This window comes from Lactuca sativa, chromosome 2 (genome assembly GCF_002870075.4).
Source record: "Lactuca sativa cultivar Salinas chromosome 2, Lsat_Salinas_v11, whole genome shotgun sequence".
Classification (NCBI taxonomy): Eukaryota; Viridiplantae; Streptophyta; class Magnoliopsida; order Asterales; family Asteraceae; genus Lactuca; species Lactuca sativa.
Window position 1 is genome coordinate 86,219,005 of NC_056624.2, and position 23,304 is coordinate 86,242,308.

Genomic DNA, 23,304 nt, shown 5'->3' on the forward strand with positions numbered 1-23,304 from the left:
ATGAATTTTATGTCACTCAATGTTCGTGGCATTGGAGTCGATGCCAAGGTGAAATGGGTAAGGAAATTAAAGATGTAGCATAATATTAACTTCATGGGACTGCAGGAGACACAAATCTCCAATTACGCCAATATAGATGTGAATGGATGTTGGGACGGCACTGTGATGGACTACGAGTGGGTGGACTCCACTGGACGTTCTGGTGGTATAGTCTCAATTTGGAATTCAAGACTATTTAGAAAATCAAATGTAATCAAGAGCCGTCATTACTTAATATTTATAGGTTGTTGGATTAGCATTGCAGGGCTTACTATTATAGCAAATATATATGGTCCTCAATCACCACATGAGAAGAAAACACTATGGAGGGACCTGATACAAATTATGCAGAACTGGCCCGGGAATTGGCTCCTATTTGGAGACTTTAATGTTGTGAGGCACAAAGAGGAAAGATTCAATTCCCAATTTTGTGAGGTTAGTGCACAAGACTTTAACAGGTTCATTCATGAGGTTGGTGTGCAAGACTTTAACATGGGTGGAGAATGATTCACTTATATGAGTCGTGTAGATGATAAATTGAGGAAAATTGATAGGTTCCTTGCATGTCCTAATTTCCTGTCTTCTTGTCCGGCTCTCACAACAACTGCTCATCCCAAGCACCTATCTGATCACAGTCCTATTACACTCACCTCGGGTAGAAAGGACTTTGGTCCTAAACCATTTAGATTCTTTAATTCTTGGCTACTTGTTGACGACATCGATCAAGTGGTGGTGAATGCATGGTCTGAATTCAGAGGTTATGGGCCTGCTGATGCGTATATGGCTGCCAAACTCAAGCATGTGAAGGACGCTATTCGTCAGTGGCGTAAAGTATAACACAATAAGGAAGCTAAGGAAAAGGAAACACTGAAAGCATCTGTGACGAAACTTGAGAAAGAGGAAAAAACCCGAATGTTATCTGAAGAGGAACTACATTACATGAGCAATTGCCTAAAGAGAATCCATGAACTTGAAAGGCTTGCTGCTGAGGACCTAAAGCAGAAGGCGCGTATTAAGTGGGCCAAGGACGGGGATGAAAACTCATCATTCTTCCACAGAGTTGTTAACAATCAAAACAGGAAGAACCACATTGACGGTTTGATGATTAATGGCAAATGGAGCAATGAAGTTGAGGAGATTAAAAAAGAGGTGTTTAATTTCTTCCAAAACAAGTTTAATGAAAGATGGGCTTCTAGACCTAAACTTGTGAATTCCCGGTTCAAAACTATTTCGATGATGGATGTAATTCGTATTGAGGCCCCATTTACGATAGATGAAGTCAAAAAGGCCACATGGGTTTGTGGTAGTGATAAGGCTCTGGGTCCTGACAGACTAACTTTTAAGTTTATTAAGCGATACTGGGTTGTAAAAAAAGATGATTTGATGAGTGCCATTCGGAAATTTGAAGATTCTGGAACTCTATCCAAAGGCTGTAACTCCTCATTCATTACGTTAGCCCCCAAAGCTAAGGACCCGACTACCTTGGTTGATTTTAGGCCTATTAGTTTGATCGGCTGCATATACAAGATAATTTCCAAAGTGCTGGCAACTAGACTAAAATCAGTAATTGGTAGTGTAATAGATGAAGTTCAATCAGCATACGTTGAGGGAAGGAGTATACTTGATGGACCCTTGGTTGTCAATGAATTAAGTTCTTGGGCCAAAAAAACAAAAAAGAAAGTGCTACTATTCAAATTAGACTTCGACGAAGCGTTCAATTCTGTCAACTGGGAGTACCTCGACTCCATTCTCAATCAAATGGGATTCGGGAACAAGTGGAGAAAATGGATTAGAGGTTGCCTATCATCTGCCTGTGCCTCGGTTATTATCAACGGTAGTCCAACTAAAGAATTCAAGATCTCAAAAGGAGTAAGGCAAGGAGATCCTCTCTTTTCGTTTCTTTTCATTATTGCAATGGAGGGACTTAATATATCTATGAAGACCACTAGTGATAAAAACATATTTAAAGGGGTAAAAATTCTTGGAATTGAGGAAAAAATATCGCATTTGTTTTACGCAGACGATGCATTATTTGTAGGAGAATGGTGCAGTTTGAATATGAAAAACCTAGCTTGCATCTTACACTGCTTCCATATGGCCTCTGGTCTCAAGGTTAACTTTGGAAAATCCAAGGTTTTTGGTGTTGGGGCATCGAGTTGTGAAACCGCATATGCTGCTAGGATACTTGGATGTGAGGCTAGTTGTCTACCTTTTAACTATCTTGGAGTAGCAGTTGGGGCAAACATGAACTTGGTGAGAAATTGGCAGCCAATTATCAACGAGTTTCAATCCAAACTTACTAGTTGGAAGGCAAAAACACTATCCTTTGGGGGAAGACTAACTCTAATCACTTCTGTACTGGGAAATCTTCCCACATACTATCTCTCGTTGTTTAAAGCTCCGTTAAGTGTAATTGAGAGGCTGGAAAAGATAAGAAGATCTTTCTTATTTGGGGGGGGGGGGGGGGGGGGAAACGATGAGAAAAACAAAATTCACTGGGTCTCGTGGAACAAAGTCACTAGTCCTAAAAAATTGGGTGGTCTAGGTGTTGGTTCCATTAGGGCTATGAACATTGCTCTACTGGTCAAATGGTGGTGGAGACTTAGGAATGACACTTCAGCTCTATGGAGAAAGATTATATGTGGAGTTCACAACCTGTTTAATAAACCGAAAGATTATCTCTCCAAGAAATCTCTCAGAGGTGTATGGAACAACATTGCAGGAGTAATAATTGACCTGGAATCTATGGGTATAAATTTCAATGATATGTTTAAACAATGTGTAAAATATGGGGACAACACTCAGTTTTGAAATGATATTTGGATTGGATCATCAACATTAAAAAGGGTATATCCTACCCTTTATGATCTAGAGGGTCAAAAGAGATGTGTGGTGAAGGACATAATCAATGGAAATGGTGATACAAGTTGGTGTTGGAAGTCTAATCCTGAAAAATATGGGCTACACAACTGCCTATCGAGCCTTGTACAGGATGTCAGTTCAATCCAGCTGCTTCCTGGATCGGATCATATGTATTACTCTATTGCCCCTGATGGAATTTATTGTGTTTCGACCCTAAGGCAGTTAATTGAACACAAACATATCAACACTCATTCTCATAACTTGATCAGCTGGTGTAAATTAATTCCTATAAAGGTGTTGTGCTTCGTTTGGAGGGCAGTGCAAGGTCGCATACCTTATGCTTCGACACTCATCAGTAGGAATATTCCTATTGATTTTGTATTTTATGGCCTATGTGTAAATCAGCAGGAAGATGCAGATCATATACTCATCAACTGTCTGTTTGCGAGTATGGTACGGAGAAAAATTCTAAGATGGTGCGGGATTGATGATATGGCAGTCAACACAGTAAGTGAGTTCATTGATCTTACTTCTAATTGGGGAAACTGTGTAAAACGAAGAAAAAGATTCATCGCTATCTGTTATGGCATGTTATGGGTGCTATGGAAATCAAGGAACAACAGACTATTCCAAAGGTCTGTTTGTTTCCCTACTCAAGCGGTCGAGGATACTAAGTCATTAGTTTATTTATGGATCAAATGTAGGGGTGAAAAAGGAATTTGTAGCTGGGAGAGTTGGAGAGTTTCCCCCTTTTATATTTCTTGATATGTAAATGACTGTAAAACCTTGGCCCTCGTCTAGTTTCTTGCTGGTGGGGGTCCATTAATAAAATATTCTCGGCCGTTTCCAAAAAAAAAAACTATTTACAAAATATTCTTTGGTTTTTTAAGTGGATTTGAAGTTTATATTTAAGTTGACACTGTAACGATATATTTAAATTAATAATTTAAGTATTTTGTCTAAACGGTTCAAAAGTTATAGCTTTAAATTGATAATGGTTTATATACAACAACATTTTAAATCTAATACATTAAGTATAATATGTTAAAAGTTAAAGAGATAATTTTTTAAGTAAAAGTAAATATATTATTTTAAAATTGAAATTTAGTTTATTTATGATTAAACTTTAGGTTTGATATTTATTTAACCTTATTAACAAACTTATAATCATTATTAAAAGGACACTACAATTTATCACTTTTAACTATTTACAAAATATTTTTTGGGTTGTTTAAGTTAAACTAAATTTAAATTTAAGTTGACCTTGGGCGTGTTCGACAAAATTAGCTGGTAGCAGTTAGCTTGTTGCGGGTGGCGGGTAGCTTGTAGCGTTTTGTTAAACGCTACATGAAGTAGCATTTGAATTTGGAGTGTTTCGTTTAAACTAAACGCTAGAAGCTTGTAATGCCAAACAAGATTTTCTATTCAAAACGGAACGTTTTGTCAAACGCTAGAAGCTAGAAGCTCTCAAACGCCCCCCTTGTAATGTTATATTTAAATTTATAATTTAAATATTTTATACAAATTGTTCCAAAATTGTATCTGTAAAATGATAATGGTTTACATCCAACAATATATTAAAACTAATAAATTAAGTATAGTATGTTAAAAATTAAAAAACATAACTTTATACGTAGAAGTAAAGATATTATTTTAATATTAAAATTTAGTTTATATATGATTACACTTTAGGTTTGCTATTTATTTAACCTTATTAACCAACTTATAATTATTATTAGAAATAAATTTAAAAGTCATGGAAGTTTCAAATGAATGTGGTGAAAGGAAAAATGCTTCCTTTATAAGTATACTAGATGAATTCCCGCGCGTTGCGCAACGTATGTTAAAAATATATTGTTAAAATGTTGAAAAATATATGTTTAAAATGGTTATGTTATTGACATTAACTTTGACATAATATTTTGAACAATATTATTCATTGACATCAACCAACCTTCCTCATTAATAAAATTAAATATAATTATCTATTTAATATTATTTTTAACAAATGTTATAATTGATTAATCTAAATTTTTACTTGTTATTATTTTCTAATTTCAATAATGATGTTCATTTAAAATATAATTTATTTGTTAATAACGTTATGTAATTTATAAATTGATGTTATTATCATTTAAAATTATTGTTCTTTAGTTTTAAACCACTTATTATTATTAGAAAAAACGTCATAAATGGTCCCTATGGTTACCCAAAATCTGAAGTTTAGTCCCCGTGGTTTAAAAACCTCATAGATGGTCCTTGTGTTTTCAAAACTTTTGATGTTTGGTCCTTTTTGCTAACTCCATTAAATTTGTCCGTTAACTGAAGGGTATTTTCGTCATTTCACCACCACAGGGACCATTTACGATGTTTTCTCGTATTTTAAAAAAAAAGAAAAAAATTAAATATATAAAAGGTCTTTCTCTCTCTCTCTCTCTCTCTCTCTCTCTCCAGACCAACCTTCCCCTTCCTTCTTCTTCACTTACAACCAAGAACTACCGCTGCCAGCCACCGGAGCAGCTCCCTCCTCCACTCCCCGTTGCCATGGTAAAAATCCACCACCATCGTGTTTATTTTGTCGAATACAGCAACCCAAACATCCTCGACCTTTACTCCTTCCTCCCCTCGTCTCTCATGTGTCGACCTCGCCGGAAGAAATTAACAGAAGCAATGAGAGTCGCCAGAGCGAGCACCACCCACTGCCACCGTCGTTTTCAGCCCACACCACCCTCCTCCTGTCGCGACCCACTTCTTCGACCGCCTTTCATCTTTCATTGACGAGCGATGTCGGACGAACCCATCAGAAGAGGAGGAGGTGGCAGAGCCACCTGCCGCTGCTACCCATTTGGGTTCAAGGTGTTTGTTGTTGTAGAGAAGGGAAGGAACGGAGATGGCTACCTCACTATAGGATTCGGGTAGAAACAACAACAAGGTGGCATCAGGTGGTGGCTATGGGCGGCGATAGCGGCTCCGAGGGACTCTTTCTGTTTCGTTTCGGGCTTCTGGTTGACGGAATTATGAGTGGAGATGAAAGTTTGATTTGCTACATTTGATTTTTGATTTGTTGGGTTTTCACAAAATCATATCAGCTTCCAAAATCATAATAGGTTTAAAATTGAAACAGTCGCCGACTTCATCTTCCATGGATTAAAGTTGCTATTAATTAGCTGGGGCTTTCTCATAGGCTTCATTTTTGGGTTTTCGATATGCTATGTCTGCCATTCGTCTTCTAGGTTTACACAAATGAAGATGGGGGAAGTTGCAGGTTTTATTAGTGAGAGAGAGAGACCTTTTATATATTTAATTATGTTTAATTTTTTCTTTTTTTTAAAAAAAATACGAGAAAACATCATAAATGGTCCCTGTGGTTGTGAAATGACAAAAATACCCTTCAGTTAACGGACAAACTTAACCCGAGTTAGCAAAAAGGACCAAACATCAAAAGTTTTGAAAACATAGGGACCATCTATGAGATTTTTAAACCACGGGGACTAAACTTCAGATTTTGGGTAACCACAGGGACCATTTATGATGTTTTTTCTTATTATTATTAATAAGTTAAAAAAGACTTTTAAGAAACACTTAACATTACTATTAAAATGTGAAACATACACTAAATAATAAACTAATAAGATAGACAAATTGCATTTCAAAAGAGACTTACATTGACAATATGAATATCCATGATTTTTATAATTTGATTTTATTATTTATAATTATGGTTCATTAGTTTTAAAACCACTTATTATTATTAATAAATGAAAGAAAACTTTTAAAAGACACTTATTATTATAATTAAAATGTTAAACATATACTATAAAGTGATAAGATAGACAATTTGCATTTTAAAAGAGACTTACATGGACGTTTTGGATAATATTGCATATCCATGATTTTTAATTAATTATTACTTTGAAACAACACAAACATACAAACATATATACAATATTTAATTAAATACTATATATATCACTTTCCATAACATATGATCGATAACATGAATCTAATCTAATTTACATTAAAGATTCAACCACAACATACAATGATTGTCTTAAAATAATACTTAAACCAAGAAAAATATAAAGAAAGAATTAGCATATAACAAACTTACAAATTAAAAACATTAACATAATAACATGGCTCGAAAAATAGTCCAAAGCCCTCAAACCAACACAAAACCTTTAAACTTGTTTTTTTTTTGTGAATTTTCTATGTGATTTGTATTTGTGTGTCTACTCAGAGATAATAGTATTTTTATAGTAGACTATCCATTAATTGCTTATTAAACATATTATATAAGTTATAAAACCTTTCATGATGTGTAATTAATTACATTGAAGGTGAAAAGGCATGGGGGATTTTAAATGCATGAGGTGCTTGAAAATTTGTGTGGGGGTTTCAAATGCATGAGGTGATAGGAAATATGTCTCCTTTATAAGTATAGTATGATATGATACTAGGCGAATACCTGTGCGTTGCGCAGAAACACGTATATAGTGAAATATTTACAAATATATGTTTTTTTTAAATATAATAATAACGTTGTTGTTAAATTTGATATAATAATTCGTATACTAAATTGATATAATATATTGATTATTTTGAATTATATGATAATATATACATCTATTATAACTGCATAATCTCAACCGTTTGAATGGCTTCTACCCGCGAGTTACTCATGTGTAAGTCCCTAATTTGCCTGTGTATCAATCAAATCCGTTTGATGGTGCGGAATCTCAATCAAACAGATGATGTCAGATCAAATAGAAGAGAAGGAGAAGAAGAATAATATGAATCTTCGTATGAATTGATATGAATTAAAGTTCCAGATACAAAAGATTCACACAAAATGCTCTCTGACCATAAACTCTCTTCTCTCTGGCCGTAAACTCCTTAGGGTTCATCAATCTATTGCTCACACCATAATACCTATATTTATACTAGGGGAACATGGTCCGGAAACAAATGGGCCGTAAACTCATTTACGGTCGTAAGGTGTTTACGGCCGTAAACTCAGCCGTAAACTAGACCATAAATTCATAAATATTACAGAAAAATACAATTGCCCAGAAAAGTAAAGTATAAACCATATTTTGACCAAAAAATCTCCCCCTTGGTTTATAGCATTCTTTTCTTAATTAACCCAACAAGCCCCCCCCCCCCCCCCCCCCTAAAAAGTAGCTGGCCGTTCTTTTCAATCTTCAATGAGAGCTTGGCTTCAGCTTTAACCTTCGATTTCTTCACAGCATCAGGATGAACATATGAATCTTCAATGAATGACTTCATCTTGAGCACTTGAGGTTTTCTTCAGAATTTGGCATTGAACGCACATTGGGTGAGGAGGCTTTACGTACTGATTCTTGAAAGATAGTGCTTTCAACTTGAGAATCTTTAGAGAGAACATCAGAGAGAACAAATCTTCTGGATCACTTTAGCAGGTACAACGATAGCAACAGACTGATTGAGGAGGCTTCAATGCAATTCGTCATATAATCTTCAATTTCTGTTTCACCTTGCTTCTGGGGTTGAAAGATTGAATTTGTAAGAATAATCTTCATTTCTTGCTCCTTCGAATGAGAATTCTTCGATGCTCACGGATGAGGCTTTGGCTCAGAAATCTTCAACACAAACTCCATGAGTTTCATCTTTACCTGAAATCACTATTCAAGTCAAAAAGAAAACTAAAAGAAAACTTAGCACACAAATTAAAATAGAAACAAAAATATTTTTGGATTTTTGATTTTTCTGAACAAGAAATAAAACAGAAATAACACTATTTTTGAATTTTTAATTTTTCTGATTTTTCTTTGATTTTTGAATTTTTTTTTTGATTTTTTTTATTTTCATTATTTTTAATTTTTAATTCTCCCCTAATATTTAAATTAGAAGAAACTATGACAAATTTAACAAAATAAAAAATAAAAATGATATCTAACTTTAAGAGTGATTTGGGATCAAAGTTTTTAGACAGCCTTTATCCACTTGTCGGTACCTTCCATATTCACATCTTTGTCTGGTCGATCGTCGGTATTGTGGTCCACTTAAGCACGAAACATTTGTGACAGATTTAGGACATACTATTTGTTACAAGACATGATGAACTTAAAAACCTAAAATTTATATCTGATCCTAATTTCTTAGATACTATATCTTAAGGTCCATTCATCTGACGACGACCAGGGATATTGTTGTCCACCTAAATTGAGCAGCGAGATGTATAGATAATCTTTGAGTGTTCAATTTTAAGTGTACTAGAACGTGTTTCCCGCTTCCTGATATGCCCCAGCCATCAAGAACTTCCAGAGTACTCCTTACACCGGGTGAGCAGACAACCATTCAGAGAGAGGATAGATTCAGAATTCTATTACTTATTACTTCAGAGGGGTTGAGAAGTAGAAGGTTGCATATGCTGTGTACCAGGTCAGATTAGAAGTCACGCAAAGGAGACAACATATGGCTAACAGATAAGAAGTATTTCACATATATAACATGCAGAGAAATAGAGTTGCATATGTTGTGTACCAGGTCGGATTGGAAGTCACGCAAAGGAGACAACATATGACTAACAGACGAAAAGAAAGAAAATGATATTCTACAAACTTAATTTATCGGAATTTACCAGTCGCCCCATCCAACTGGAATTAAGGACAGAATCCGCACATCGAGGAAAAGTTAAACCACGGTTCCAAGTACGGGTTTAATTAATGTGACGAGTACATTCCCACATATATCTCCCTGCTCAACCTATACGAGCGTCGTATTGTCAGGCTGAACGGATCCAACTAGGTCAAAGTTTATCAAGTCTATAAATTTCCTAAGTTCTACTCTGCCTAGTCAAGTCCATTTAGAATCTTTCGTGCCTACTGACGCATCAAGACAGAGCATAGACCCTTCAACTTTGGGTACGTTACGCAGACTCAGGTTGCCTGTTATCACTTGATAATATCACTTCCCAAAACATCTCCCTCAAGTACATTTCATAACCAACATATTTTTTTTGAATTAAAATTTTCTAATTTTTGTTTTCTTTTTATTTCTCCCCTTAAATTTGTGCATAGGAGAGAAACAAAAGTAAATGTGCAAATTTAAACTATCCTAAAACAAAAATTAGTCTTTAAAGTGAATCAGCTTAAGAAAAACTCAGGAGTATAGAGAAGAAAATGCAAACTGTAATTCACCAATTGAATATGCATTCAGAAGGTCTGAGAACAGCAAGCATAATCTCAGAACAGATCCGAAAATTCTTCATGTCATTAAGCACTAACCCCATGTGATCCCTTCTTTTCTTCCCTTCTTTCCTTTCCCACAAAGGACACAAACTCTCGAACAAAGTTATGAGTGTTGTATATTTAAGAGATGTCCCCTATCATATGCCAGGAGCAGCCACTACCAACAAACCGAAGTCTGATGATATGCCTCCATAGCTGCTCCGACATAGAGCGGGATTAATTGGTATTTGGAACCCAATCCATTTTGAAACTGGGTCGACCTTTGTCATCAATGCAGGGTACTCTCTCCCATGACATATCCTGCTTATCACAAACAGAAGACGATGAAATATTAGAGTCATTAGAAGAGTTAGGAGTTTTCACCTTTGGAACCCATCTATATTCGGGTTTAACCCATTTCTTGTTCGATCCGATGGGTGCCTCGGCACTTGCTTTGGAACTTGAAGTCGATCTTCGAGATGAATTTGACTTAGCCGGTCTTTGTTTTACTGGATCATCTCTTGGATTGGGCTTGTTGGCTGACATTTCCTTCTTGCCCTTGGGATTCGGATTCTTGGCCTTGTGGGTTTGATTCTTGGCCTTCTGTGCGTTCCAGTCACCATTGTCTGAACGTGACCTGGAAGGGTTTCTTTTGAAGTATCTCCCACTTGGCGCGTTTTGCCATTCTTGTGCGTTGTAGGGAACGTAAGCGCGATTTGGACAGTTTCGGGCAATGTGTCCAGGTGTTCCACAGTGAAAACAAGTCTTTTTCTTCCACGTGAAGTTATTTCTTCCTACCCCTGGTGGCGTATCCTTGCCTTGTCTCTTGTTGTTCCCACATGCACACTTGCCACAAGAACTCTGTTGCGTTGGAATTGGTGGCCTGTATTTACCAACGATAGGTTGATTAGAAGCAACAGATTTAGAGTTCAAGGGGTCGTTTGTTTGTTCAGAAGAACTCTCCTTGTTCTCATCCTCTACTACTTTACCTGCACATGTAACAGAAGCATCAGTATTTTCAACATTAATAACTCCTCCTGACACAAATCCAACTCGTTTGCCATATCGAAGATGTGGCTACCTATCAGTTTCGTCCTGTGTCATAGGGATGGATGTGTAGTTATGATTATAAGGAGGAGGTACACTATCATACCCTAGACCCTTGTTTTGATTTTCTTTGAATTTTAACTGGGTTTCATATAAGGACTCGACTGTCTGACTTGACGCAGTATAATTTTTGAAACTGACATCAATTTTTCCACACTTAATTTTTAAAGCGTCAAATTCTTCAGTTACAGCAGCAAGTTGTCTCTTAACATAATCATAATTTTCACACTTGCTGCTATACTCTTCCTGAAGTTTCCTAAAGTCCTTGGTTTTAGCTTCTAATTTAGCCTTCATGGGTTTATGTCCTTTCTTGAGTTGATATCCTTCATATCTCAGGTCCTCAACTTCTCTTTTAAATACATCAATTTGTTCCCGAAGAAATTTAATCGTGGCTTCACAAGCTGGAGTACATGTAACTTCAGTGACCAGAATGTTTTCAGAACTCATTGTTTCTCTACACTTCAAAACATCAAGTTCTTGAATTACATCAGCAAGACTAAGATGATTGAGATCTTTTGACTTCTTGATGATAGCCACGTTCATATCCTACGATTTCGGAAGTGAATTTAGCAGCTTTTTGTTTATCTCGGACTTAGTCAAGAATATACCGGCTATATTCATCTCAGTACTGAGTGTAGTGAATCGTTGCAACTGAGCTTCGAGGGTTTCTCCAGGGATATAATCGAAAATGTTGAAATTTTGTCTTACCATATCCTGACGACTCTCTTTCATGTTTTCAAGTCCCTCGTAGACCTTAAAATCAATTAAAAAATAAACACAACTAGAAGCTAAAATAAAACTTAAAAGTCAAATTGAAAAAGTCAACCTTGAAAAAGTCAAACAAAAAAATCAAACTTGAAAGTCAAACCGAAAAGTTAAATTTGAAAATTTAAAAAATTAAACGAAAAAGTCAGAGTTTAAAGTCAAAGGTCAAACTTGAAAGTCAAATTCAAAATTTAAGGTCAAAAGATAAAAATAAAAGAAAAAAAAATTAAAATATAATTTTATTTATTAATTTTAATTTAATTAATTTATTTATTATTATTATTTATAATTTTATTATTATTATTATTATTATTATTATTATTATTATTATTATTATTATTATTTTGGATGAAAAAGGAATTTAAAGTTAAAAGAAATTGAGTGTTTGGGTAAAAGTGTCAAAATTTGAAATTAGGAAGCGAAAGGTAGTGTTTAAGTTTAATATTTCAAAGTGAATGCACAAAGGATTGGCTAGCCAAGATTGTTAGTCGCTTGAGTTGTTGATCCGGAGGTCGCAGGTTCGATCCTTGCCTCCCCCGAGATTTGCGGCCTTTTTTATTAAAGCGCTGAGCCGAGCCACAAATTACGAGCCATGATCCGAGCCGAGCCGAAGCCACAAACTCCGGCGACTGTGAACAGTTTCCGGCCGTGAACAGTTTCCGGCCGTAAACTCTGATACCAATTGTAAGTCCCTAATTTGTTTGTGTATCAATCAAATCCGTTTGATGGTGCGGAATCTCAATCAAACAGATGATGTCAGATCAAATAAAAGAGAAGGAGAAGAAGAATAATATGAATCTTCGTATGAATTGATATGAATTAAAGTTCCAGATACAAAAGATTCACACAAAATGCTCTCTGACCGTAAACTCTCTTCTCTCTGGCCGTAAACTCCTTAGGGTTCATCAATCTATTCCTCACACCCTAATACCTATATTTATACTAGGGGAACATGGGCCGGAAACAAATGGGCTGTAAATGAGTTTACGGCCGTAAGGTGTTTACGGCCGTAAACTCAGCCGTAAACTAGACCATAAATTCATAAATATTACAGAAAAATACAATTGCCCAAAAAAGTAAAGTAAAAACCCTATTTTGACCCAACATCATGAATAAAATTAAATATAATATATGGTTTAATGTTATTTATAGTTGTTATTGTTAATTAATTTTTTTAAATTTATTTGCTTAATGTTTTAATTTCTATCATTATAATTATTTAAAATATCAAACATTGTTTTTTTATTTATTTTTATTTTAAAGGTAACAATATAATCATTTATATAAAGTTATTTTTAACTAAATAATAAACTAATAAGATAGACAAATTGCATTTCAAAAGTGACTTGCATGGATAATATGACATATCCATGATTTTTATAATTTGATTTTATTATTTATAATTATGGTTCATTAGTTTTAAAACCACTTATTATTATTAATAAATGAAAGAAAACTTTTAAAAGACACTTATTATTATAATTAAAATGTTAAACGTATACCAAAATATAAAGTGATAAGATAGATAATTTGCATTTTAAAAGAGACTTACATGGATGTTATGGATAATATTGCATATCCATAATTTTTAATTAATTATTACTTTGAAGCAACACAAACATACAAACATATATAAAATATTTAATTAAATATTATAGATATCACTTTCCATAACATATGATCGATAACATGAATCTAATCTAATTTACATTAAAGATTCAACGACAACATACAATGATTGTCTTAAAATAATACTTAAACCAATAAAAATATAAAGAAAGAATTAGCATATAACAAACTTACAAATTAAAAACATTAATATAATAACATGGCTCGAAAAATGGTCGAAAGCCCTCAAACCAACACAAAACCTTTAAACTTGTTTTCTTTGTGAATTTTGTATGTGATTTGTATTTGTGTGTCTACTCAAAGATAATGGTATTTTTATAGTATACTATCCATTAATTTCTTATTAAACAGATTATATAAGTTATAAAACCTTTCATGATGTGTGATTAATTACTTTGAAGGTGAAAAGGCATGGGGGTTTTAAATGCATGAGGTGCTTGGAAATTTGTGTGGGGTTTTCAAATGCATGAGGTGATAGGAAAAATGTCTCCTTTATAAGTAAAGTATGATATGATACTAGGCGAATACCCGTGAGTTACGCAGAAACACCTATATAGTTGAAATCTTTACAAATATATGTTTTTTTTTAAATATAATAATAACGTTGTTGTTAAATTTGATATAATAATTCGTATACTAAATTGATATAATATATTGATTATTTTGAATTATATTATAATATATACATCTATTATAACTCCCTAATCTCAACCATTTGAATGACTTCTACCGACGAGTTAGTCATGAATAAAATTAAATATAATATATGGTTTAATGTTATTTATAGTTGTTGTTATTGTTAATTAATTTTTTAAAATTTATTTGCTTATTGTTTTAATTTCTATCATTATAATTATTTAAAACATCAAACATTGTTTTTTGATTTTAAAGGTAACAATATAATCATTTATATAGAGTTATTTTTAACTATTGCTATTGTAAATTATTTTAAACTACTCATTTGAAAACTTTTAACAATTATACAAATATTTTTAGGGAATATTTTAGTTAAATTGAGACTGTAATTTAGTTTTTACATTTAACACTATAATTTATCACTTTTAACTATTCACAAGATATTAATCGTGTTTTTCAAGTGGAACTGGAAATTATTTTTAAGTTGACACTGTAATGTTATATTTAAATTAACAATTTAAGTATTTTGTCCAAACTGTTCAAAAGTTGTAGCTTTAAATTGATAATGGTTTACATACAACAACATGTTAAATCTAATAAATCAAATATAATATGTTAAAATGTAAAGACATAACTTTCTAAGTAGAAATAAAGATATTATTTTAATACTGAAATTTAGTTTATTTATGATTACACTTTAGGTTTGATATTTATTTAACCTTATTAGCCAACTTATAATCATTATTAGAAAGACACTACAATTTCTCGCTTTTGACTATTTACAAAATATTATTTGGGTTGTTTAAGTTAAACTAAATTTAAATTTAAGTTGACTTTGTAATCTTATATTTATATTTATAATTTAAGTATTTTATACAAATTGTTCAAAAGTTGTAGCTTTAAAATGATAATGGTTTACATCCAATAATATATTAAAACTAATAAATTAAGTATAATATGTTAAAAGTTAAAAAACATAACTTTATAAATAGAAGTAATGATATTCTTTTAATACTGGAATTTATTTTATATATGATTACACTTTAGGTTTGATATTTATTTAATCTTATTAACTAACTTATAATCAGTATTAGAAAGAAATTGAAAAGTCATGAGAGTTTTAATTAAATATGGTGAAAAGAAAAATACATGGGAGTTTCAAATGAATGTGGTGAAAGAAAAAATGCTTCCTTTATAAGTATATACTAGACGAATGTCCGCGTGTTGCGCAGAAACACCTATATAGTTGAAGTCTTTACAAATATATGTTTTTTTAAATATAACAATAACGTTGTTGTTAAATTTGATATAAAATTCATCTACTAAATTGATATAATATATTGGTTATTTTGAATTATATGATAATATATACATCTATTATAATTGCATAATCTTAATCGTTTGAATGACTTCTACCTGCGAGTTACACATAATTAAAATTAAGTATAATATATGGTTTAATATTATTTATAGTTGTTGTTATTGTTAATTAATTTTTTAAAATTTGTTTGCTTAATGTCTTAATTTCTATCATTATAATTATTTAAAACATCAAACATTATTTTTTGATTTTAAAGATAACAATATAATCATTTACATAGAGTTATTTTTAACTATTATTATTCTACTTTATTTAAGTTACTTATTCGAAAACTTTTTTCGATTATAAAAATATCTTTAGAAAATATTTTAGTTAAATTGATATTACAATTTAGTTTTTGCATTTATCTTACAACTTGTCACTTTTAACTATTTACAAAATATTCTTTGGTTTTTAAGTGGAACTGAAATTTATATTTAAGTTGACACTGTAATGTTACATTTAAATTAATAGTTTAAGTATTTGTCTATACAGTTCAAAAAATGTAGCTTTAAACTGATAATGGTTTACATACAACAATTCTTTAAATCTAATAAATTAAGTATAATATGTTACTCCCTCCGTCCCATAATAATTGTCAACTTTTGACTTTTGAAGTCTTTATTCATCAACTTTGACCTTAAATATTGTTATTTGTGTTATGTATTACTCGTTGAAACTTATAGCAATGAGAAAATATTTAAAATACAATCCATTCACAAATTTTCCATCAAGTATTATATATCAAGGACAAAAATATTTAAGGTCAAAGTTGAAGAATAAACACTTCAAAAGTCAAAAATGGACAATAAATATGGGAAGGATGTAGTAAAAGTTAAAGATATAACTTTATAAATAGAAGTAAAGATATTATTTTAAAACTGAAATTTAGTTTATTTATGATTACACTTTAGGTTTGATATTTATTTAACCTTATTAACCAACTTATAATCATTATTAAAAGACACTACAATTTATCATTTTTAACTATTTACAAAATATTTTTTGGATTGTTTAAGTTAAACTAAAATTTATATTTAAGTTAACAATTTAATGTTATATTTAAATTAATAATTTAAGTATTTTATTCAAATTGTTTGTAGCACCTGGGTCTTGGTACGTATTTCTTTCTAAGTAATTTGCATTTTTGGCTTTGGACTTGGCGAGTTGAAGGATCAACTCGCCGAGTAGAAGCGGGACGGGACGCGGGATTTAAGTGATGGACTCGACGAGGAGACCTTGTCTGGAAAAAACCCTAAGCCGAGGGTTTGCACCCTATTTAAACAATGTTATGTCGGCCACAACATCCCTTATGCTCCCAGAACACCTCTCATTGAAACCTTAGCCGTTATTGAAGCAATCTAAGCCTTGTTGGTGGATTTTGGTGCTTGTGGTCTTAAGAAGGAAGGAGAAAAGCTTGAGGAAGCAAGTAAAGACCAAGGGAACCTGAGTTTGTGCACCTTCTACAGTTCATTGAAGGTAAAAAGCTATAATCTTGCTCTTTCATTTGTTAGATCCCTTTTTGGGGAGGTTTAGGGCTTTTATAAGCCACTTTTGATGGCCAACCATGATTGCAAACATGGTTAGGGGTTAGAGCTTCTGAATCACATCATTAAGGGAGTCATAAGGGAGTTGGGGACTACTTTTGCATCCATGAAAGGTCCCATTCATCTTAAGAGTTTGTTTTTATGTCTTTTTGAGCTCAAAGTCCCATGCAAGCATGTAAAGTTTGTAACTTTACGAGCTAGATCGATTGTAGAAGCTTGGATCTATCTTTTGATCAAAGGTTGTACATCAGAAATCGAGGATTTAGAGTATGTATGTGACCGACTCGGCGAGTCTGTTCCTGGGACTCGACGAGTCCATGGTTTTGAGTCCCATATCTGTTGAAGGTCAAAAGAACTCAGTTGAGTGTTAGAAGGGTTGTAACCAGACAGAAAGAGTGACCCAACGCATTGGACGTAATTTTAGACCTGGAGTTCATGGGACTCGACGAGTACTAGAACAGACTCGGCGAGTCCAAGGCAATCTTCTTAAGATTGAAGATGAACTCGAGGAGTTGTTCATGCAACTCGGTGAGTCAAGGACATGACTTGTTCATTAGATGAAGGTGGACTCGACGAGTGTTCAGACAACTCGGCGAGTCGGATGAGTTTCATGCGATGTTCATACAAGAGAGGAACTCGTCGATTCAATGCCAAACTCGACGAGTCGAGACGTGGATAAGGACGAGTAAAGGGTTAGGGGCTCGACGAGTTGACGGACCAACTCGGCGAGTCGGGTCAACTTGAAGTTGACCTTGACTGGACTTGGACTAACCTTATTTAGGGTTGCACGTGCTGTGTGTTGACTTGAAGGCTGTCGTATAGGAATCGAGGAGTCGAAGGGAGTCGACTTGTGCGCCGAGGATAATTGAAACACTACACGACGTTGAGGTGAGTTAACTTCCAGTAGGTGTGGGTCTAAGGCCACAATGCCAGCCCACCAAAAAGGGGTATTTAGAAGATGATTGTCTTTGTGATAATTATCTTGGTCTAGTTATGTGTTTTGGTCATGAGATTTAACTGTATGACATGTTATGTGTGTAGTAGGGATTAGCTTCCCTGACAGTGGTCCTTAGGACCTAGGGGTAGGTCAGTACCCGGATATGACTGACTGTATGCTTATGGTAGGGGGTGAAATAGTACCCAGTTACCGGTTGAAAGATATCGATGGTAGTTACCAGTTGAAAGATACTGATGGCAGTTACCAGTTGAAAGATACCGATGATGATTACCGGTTGAAAGATACCGATGATGGTTACCGGTTGAAAGATACCGATGAAGGTTACCGGTTGAAAGATATCGACGATATTGAAACGTATGTGGTATGATGTGGGAACTCACTAAACTTTGTGCTTACATTTTTGGTTTTGGTTTCAGGTACCTCTTTGTCGAAGGGGAAGGAGCCGGCAGTGTAGCAGCACATCACACACACATATGGTTTCCGCATTGAGTTTCTGGGATTGTACTCTGATTTTCATAACTTTTGATGTCATGGTTTGAGACATAACATTATGATTTTGTATGATGTTGTTTTATCGACAATGTTTTGGTAAAATATTTATTAAACATATTAATTCAAAAATGAAAATTTCAGGCTTGAATTTTGGGATGTTACAAGTTGGTATCAGAGCCCTGGTTTGAGGGATTCAGACACACCCTCGGGGGTGTCTGGACTCAAACCGAGGGACTAAAAGATTTTTAAAAGGAAAATGGTTTTATAAAATCTAAATTGAGAAATTTTAAGAAAGAAGAAGTGTGCGATGCGTGCGACCGGCTGGGCTCAAGTAAGTTTTCCCCAAGATACCCATACTTCCTATGTTATGTTATATGGTTTTGATTCAGAGAGTTGCATGCTAGTTAGGGCTAAGGGGCTAGGAAGTATGCCTTATATGCTTGTTGTATGAGTTGTATGCTAGGACTGATTAGTCAGCAGTAGGATGGCATGTGTAGGTTATGCCTGGTTTGGTTACTCAATGCACGAATGCTGCTTGCCTTGTGCTATGGGGGTTTTGGCCAACTTCAACTAACTAAGGAATGGATATGTAACAGTATCCGCAAGCTAGTTAGGGGGAGGTGGTGGGGACTCTTTGTGCAGCTAATGGCAGAGAGTAGGTCGGAGAGTGCCCTAGGGAAGCCTAGGATGAGGTCAGTGGAAAGGGTATCGGAAAAAGGGACTTGGTGAAGTCGAAGCAATCCTTGAGGAAAGTACGGATAAATGTGGAAGGTAGTATGGGCCCGTACTACTGAAAGCAGAGGATTCGTACTCGAGTCAAGGAGGGCCTAGATGGAACCAGGAAACTTGGATATTGTATGTGACCCTGACAACAGTATGTTTATTTTCAGAATGGTGGTCACGCGACATGGAGCGGGAGGTTCAAGATCCAGTTCAGGATCGGGCTCGGGTGCAGGATCCGAGCATGTGGATGATGGATTACGCGAGTTCATCGCGTCCGATATCACGAGAGGTATCCTTGATGCGACACCGGTTATCTTCGGGTCGATCAAGGAGGGGATCATTGAGCTGATGGATGATTGTCTCCGATCGTTTAGGATTAATCTAGCGTCTGTCCAGACGAGCACGCACACACTGTCCTTTAAGGACTTTAGAGGGAGTGGTGCAGTGGATTTTCATGGGGTGAAGTACCCCATTTCCGCTAGGAGATGGATCACAGACATCGAGTCTGCACAGCTGACTAGCTTCTGCCCAGAAGGTCTAAGGTCCGTTTTGCTACAGGATGTTTGAGGGACCGAGCCAGAGATTGGTGGGAGTTGATTGGTGACACGTTGGGATCCCCAGCCATTGAGGCTATGATATGGTTAGATTTTGTGGCCCGATTCAGGGCCGAGTTCGCACCAGTTGTGGAGCTTTAGCAGCTTGCCAGGGAGTTGTTGGATATGAGACAGACTACGGAGACTGTGGAGGAGATCACCGCTAAGTTTTGGGAGAGGGCTTTGTTGGTGCCCCAGTATGCGGGTGATGAGGACATGAAGAGGACCCGCTACCATGACATGCTATGAGTTGACATCTGAGAGCATGTCAGTTTTTCAGCTTCCCCTACCCTAGATTCCATGATTGCCAGGGCTAGGAGAGGGAGATTGATCTGGAGCACATCCAGAAGAGGAAGGCAGAGGAGGGGCAGATGACGGGGGCTTCGGGGAAGAAGCCCAAGGGATCCGATGGTAGGCCGAAAGGCTAGTCAGGACGGAACCGTTGTGGGAAATGCGATTGGTTACATGTGGGGGCTTGTCGCACTGGGCCGGGATCAGGCTGCTATACGTGTGGCAAGGTTCGGCATTTTGGAAGAGACTGCCCCTACTCCTGCGATTCAGACATCAGACCTGATTTGCTTTCATTGCAATCAGAGGGGTCATAAAAAGGCCAATTGCCCTAGATTGACAGCAGCAACGGCGCCGTCAGTGGCGCCGACTCTAACGACAACACGGGTTGTGGATGGCCGGAAGGTCAAGTTGGAGGCTCCAATAGTTCAGAGCCGAGCATTTCAGCTGACAGCCGAGGAGGCACGCGCTGCACCCGATGTGGTGACGGGTATGATTTCTTATTTATGATTTTATGTTATGTTGCTATGATTCTGATATATTATGTGCCTTGCTTAGGATCGTTCCATGTGAATGGTATCCCAGTTCAGGTGTTGTTTGATTCGGGTGCCACTCGATCATTTGTCTCTCTTGCGCTTAGCAAGAAGTTTCCTGAGTCTTCGGGCATGTTGGATTGCCCTCTAGAGGTCGAGATTGCGGACGACCGGTCTGTGCGAGCGTCAGAGGTCTACCGGGATTGTGTTTTGCGGCTGTTCGAGGAATGTTACCTGGTGGACTTGGTGTTGGAATAGTGTCTAAGGCTGCAACTATATTAGGCAAGTATTTGACCCGGTTGTGCATGGTCCTTTTGGGTTGCCTTCACCATAGCAACTTGATAGGATGATTTATTAAGAGAGAATAAATATTATTAATATATTATTTGAATAATATAAAGAATAATAATATTGTTATTTGATTAATATAAGTCATAGAATTAATTAGAATTAATTTGGTGACTTAAAGAGATTAATTAAATAAGAGGGTATAAATTGTCAATTGTTTGATAGTTAAACTTTAGACTGTAAATCCATATTGGATAGGGGTGGACGGATTCTAGAAGCTAGAGATAGCTTAAAATCGTCCAAGTCTATCTAAGGAATGGATTTGGATTGCTTTAAGAGAAGATTATCCAATTAGGGTTTAAGCTGTAACCCTTAAGGAGTCTACAAGTATAAATAGACCCTATGGCAAAGGGAAATCGGTACTTGATCTAAAGTAGAGAAACCATGGCCGAATTCCTCCCCTCTCCTCTCTCTCAAATCATCCTCCTTGCTATTTGGTGTTTGTAAGCCATTAGAGGAGTGACAATTGTGACTCTAGAGCACCAAGACAACAAGATCAAACAAGAGATTCAAAGGTATGATTCTATATCTGATTTAGTATTGTTATTATACCTAATTAGTCATTAGAAGTCTTGGATTCAAAGCATGTTTAATTAGAAAGCCTAGATCCAAGCATTAGGGGTTTTCATGCGCACATAGGAAAGTTCTTATGGCTAAAACCCATCAGTGGTATTAGAACCTAGCTTGGTTTTCATTAAATTGTTGCTTATTTGTTTGAAACTAAACTGCAAAATTCGATTTTTGTGTTTCTGAGTCATGGACTCGGCGAGTTGGCCTGACTCGGCGAGTCCCTTGGTGCACTCGGCGAGTCCAAGCGTCAGGAATGGCCAGATTCGGGATTTCTTCATGATTATCTTATGGAAACTTACCTTAATCATATTAGATCAACCCTAATCCGATATTTTGATATATATGACTATAATATTGATCTAATTAAAGATATTTATCAACTAATAAAATATTTAATTTCCTTATATGATAATTAATTAATTATTTTGATTATTTTGGTAATTATCTTGTAAGAAATCTTGAATAAATCAAATATAGATAATTAGGAAATTAATTGTTAATTAAAATTATTTGTTATTTGATCCTCCATGTTTTAAATGTTTAAAACTTGTCCTCAAGTTTTGAAATTTATATTTTGTGATTAAAAGTTTTAATTTAGACAATTTAAATTTCAAACCCTAGATTTTAAAAGGTTTAAAATACAACCCTATACTAATATAATATTACAAGAATAATATGTATATATATATATATATATATATATATATATATATATATATATATATATATATATGTATGTATAACTAAAATGCTAGTCTTACCGTTAGTAGGCCTCATTCACGAAACCCATCTATAAGGTGGGTGTAAGGTTGCAGCCTATAAAATGGCGCTTAATGGGTGTACACTCACACCCACCGCTTGCTTGATCGGTGGAGGGTTGTTAGCCGAACGGGTAGGATAGGGAAACCTCGTCCTCTCATTAAAAGTATAATAAGTAATACAAAGTAACTACACATTTTTAAAATTTCCCAATCTTAGTTACTTTAGGAAAAGTGAATTGATGCAATCCCATGAAATTACACTTTGCACCCTTGCTAAGAAGTTAGTGGAGCGTGTGTGGTTTACCAGCACACTAATTGGTTCTAAGCAAAGGTGGCAAAGGGTGATTCATTGTTTATCATAGTTCGATGGAGCGTGTGTGGTTTACCGGCACATCGAATAAGTGATCGTTACAATGAAGGCACCATGTGAATTTGCATGGTAATTCACACCCGCTTTGTGATCCTCGGTATCCCAGTCACAAACTAGAGGGGCATATCGAGATTTAAACATGCCATTGAATAGTTTCAATGAATCTCATCCGAACCTAGGAATTCTCAATACATTTAGGACTAATAGTTAGGTTTTATGGTGGAGAATTAGTGAATCGTCATTCACTTACCTTCAATTTATTTTCATGTTGGATTACGACATCCCTTTTCTAATATGTAAATATTGTTGTTGGATCCTAGCCCTAATTTTTCTTATTGGGTGATAATTAGGGATTCATATTCTAATCTATCTTTGTCCTTTCTATTTGTAGATGTCGAACGCAAACAATGCTGCTGCTAGTTCTTTCACATTGATGAGCCTTTGCCAAAAGGTCACTGTCGATGGAACGAACTTTAGCGAATGGATAAGATACATTCGCACCATTGCTCGCT

General features: G+C 35.1%; 1 protein-coding gene across 1 annotated transcript; it reads left to right on the plus strand.

Moving 5' to 3' along the window:
• On the plus strand, window positions 1–876 carry LOC111892750 (uncharacterized). The gene is made up of 4 exons (XM_023888803.1): window positions 1–57; window positions 106–205; window positions 305–497; window positions 594–876. The coding sequence occupies exons 1-4, from the start codon at window positions 1–3 to the stop codon at window positions 874–876; spliced, it is 633 nt and encodes a 210-aa protein (XP_023744571.1).
• The last annotated feature ends 22,428 nt before the right edge of the window (window positions 877–23,304 follow it).

Coding starts and splice junctions, on each gene's coding strand:
- LOC111892750 (XM_023888803.1), top strand. CDS start 1: ATGAATTTTATGTCACTCAATGTTCGTGGCATTGGAGTCGATGCCAAG. Junction 58..105: donor TCGATGCCAAGGTGAAATGG/GTAAGGAAATTA, acceptor ATGGGACTGCAG/GAGACACAAATCTCCAATTA. Junction 206..304: donor CTCCACTGGACGTTCTGGTG/GTATAGTCTCAA, acceptor TTAGCATTGCAG/GGCTTACTATTATAGCAAAT.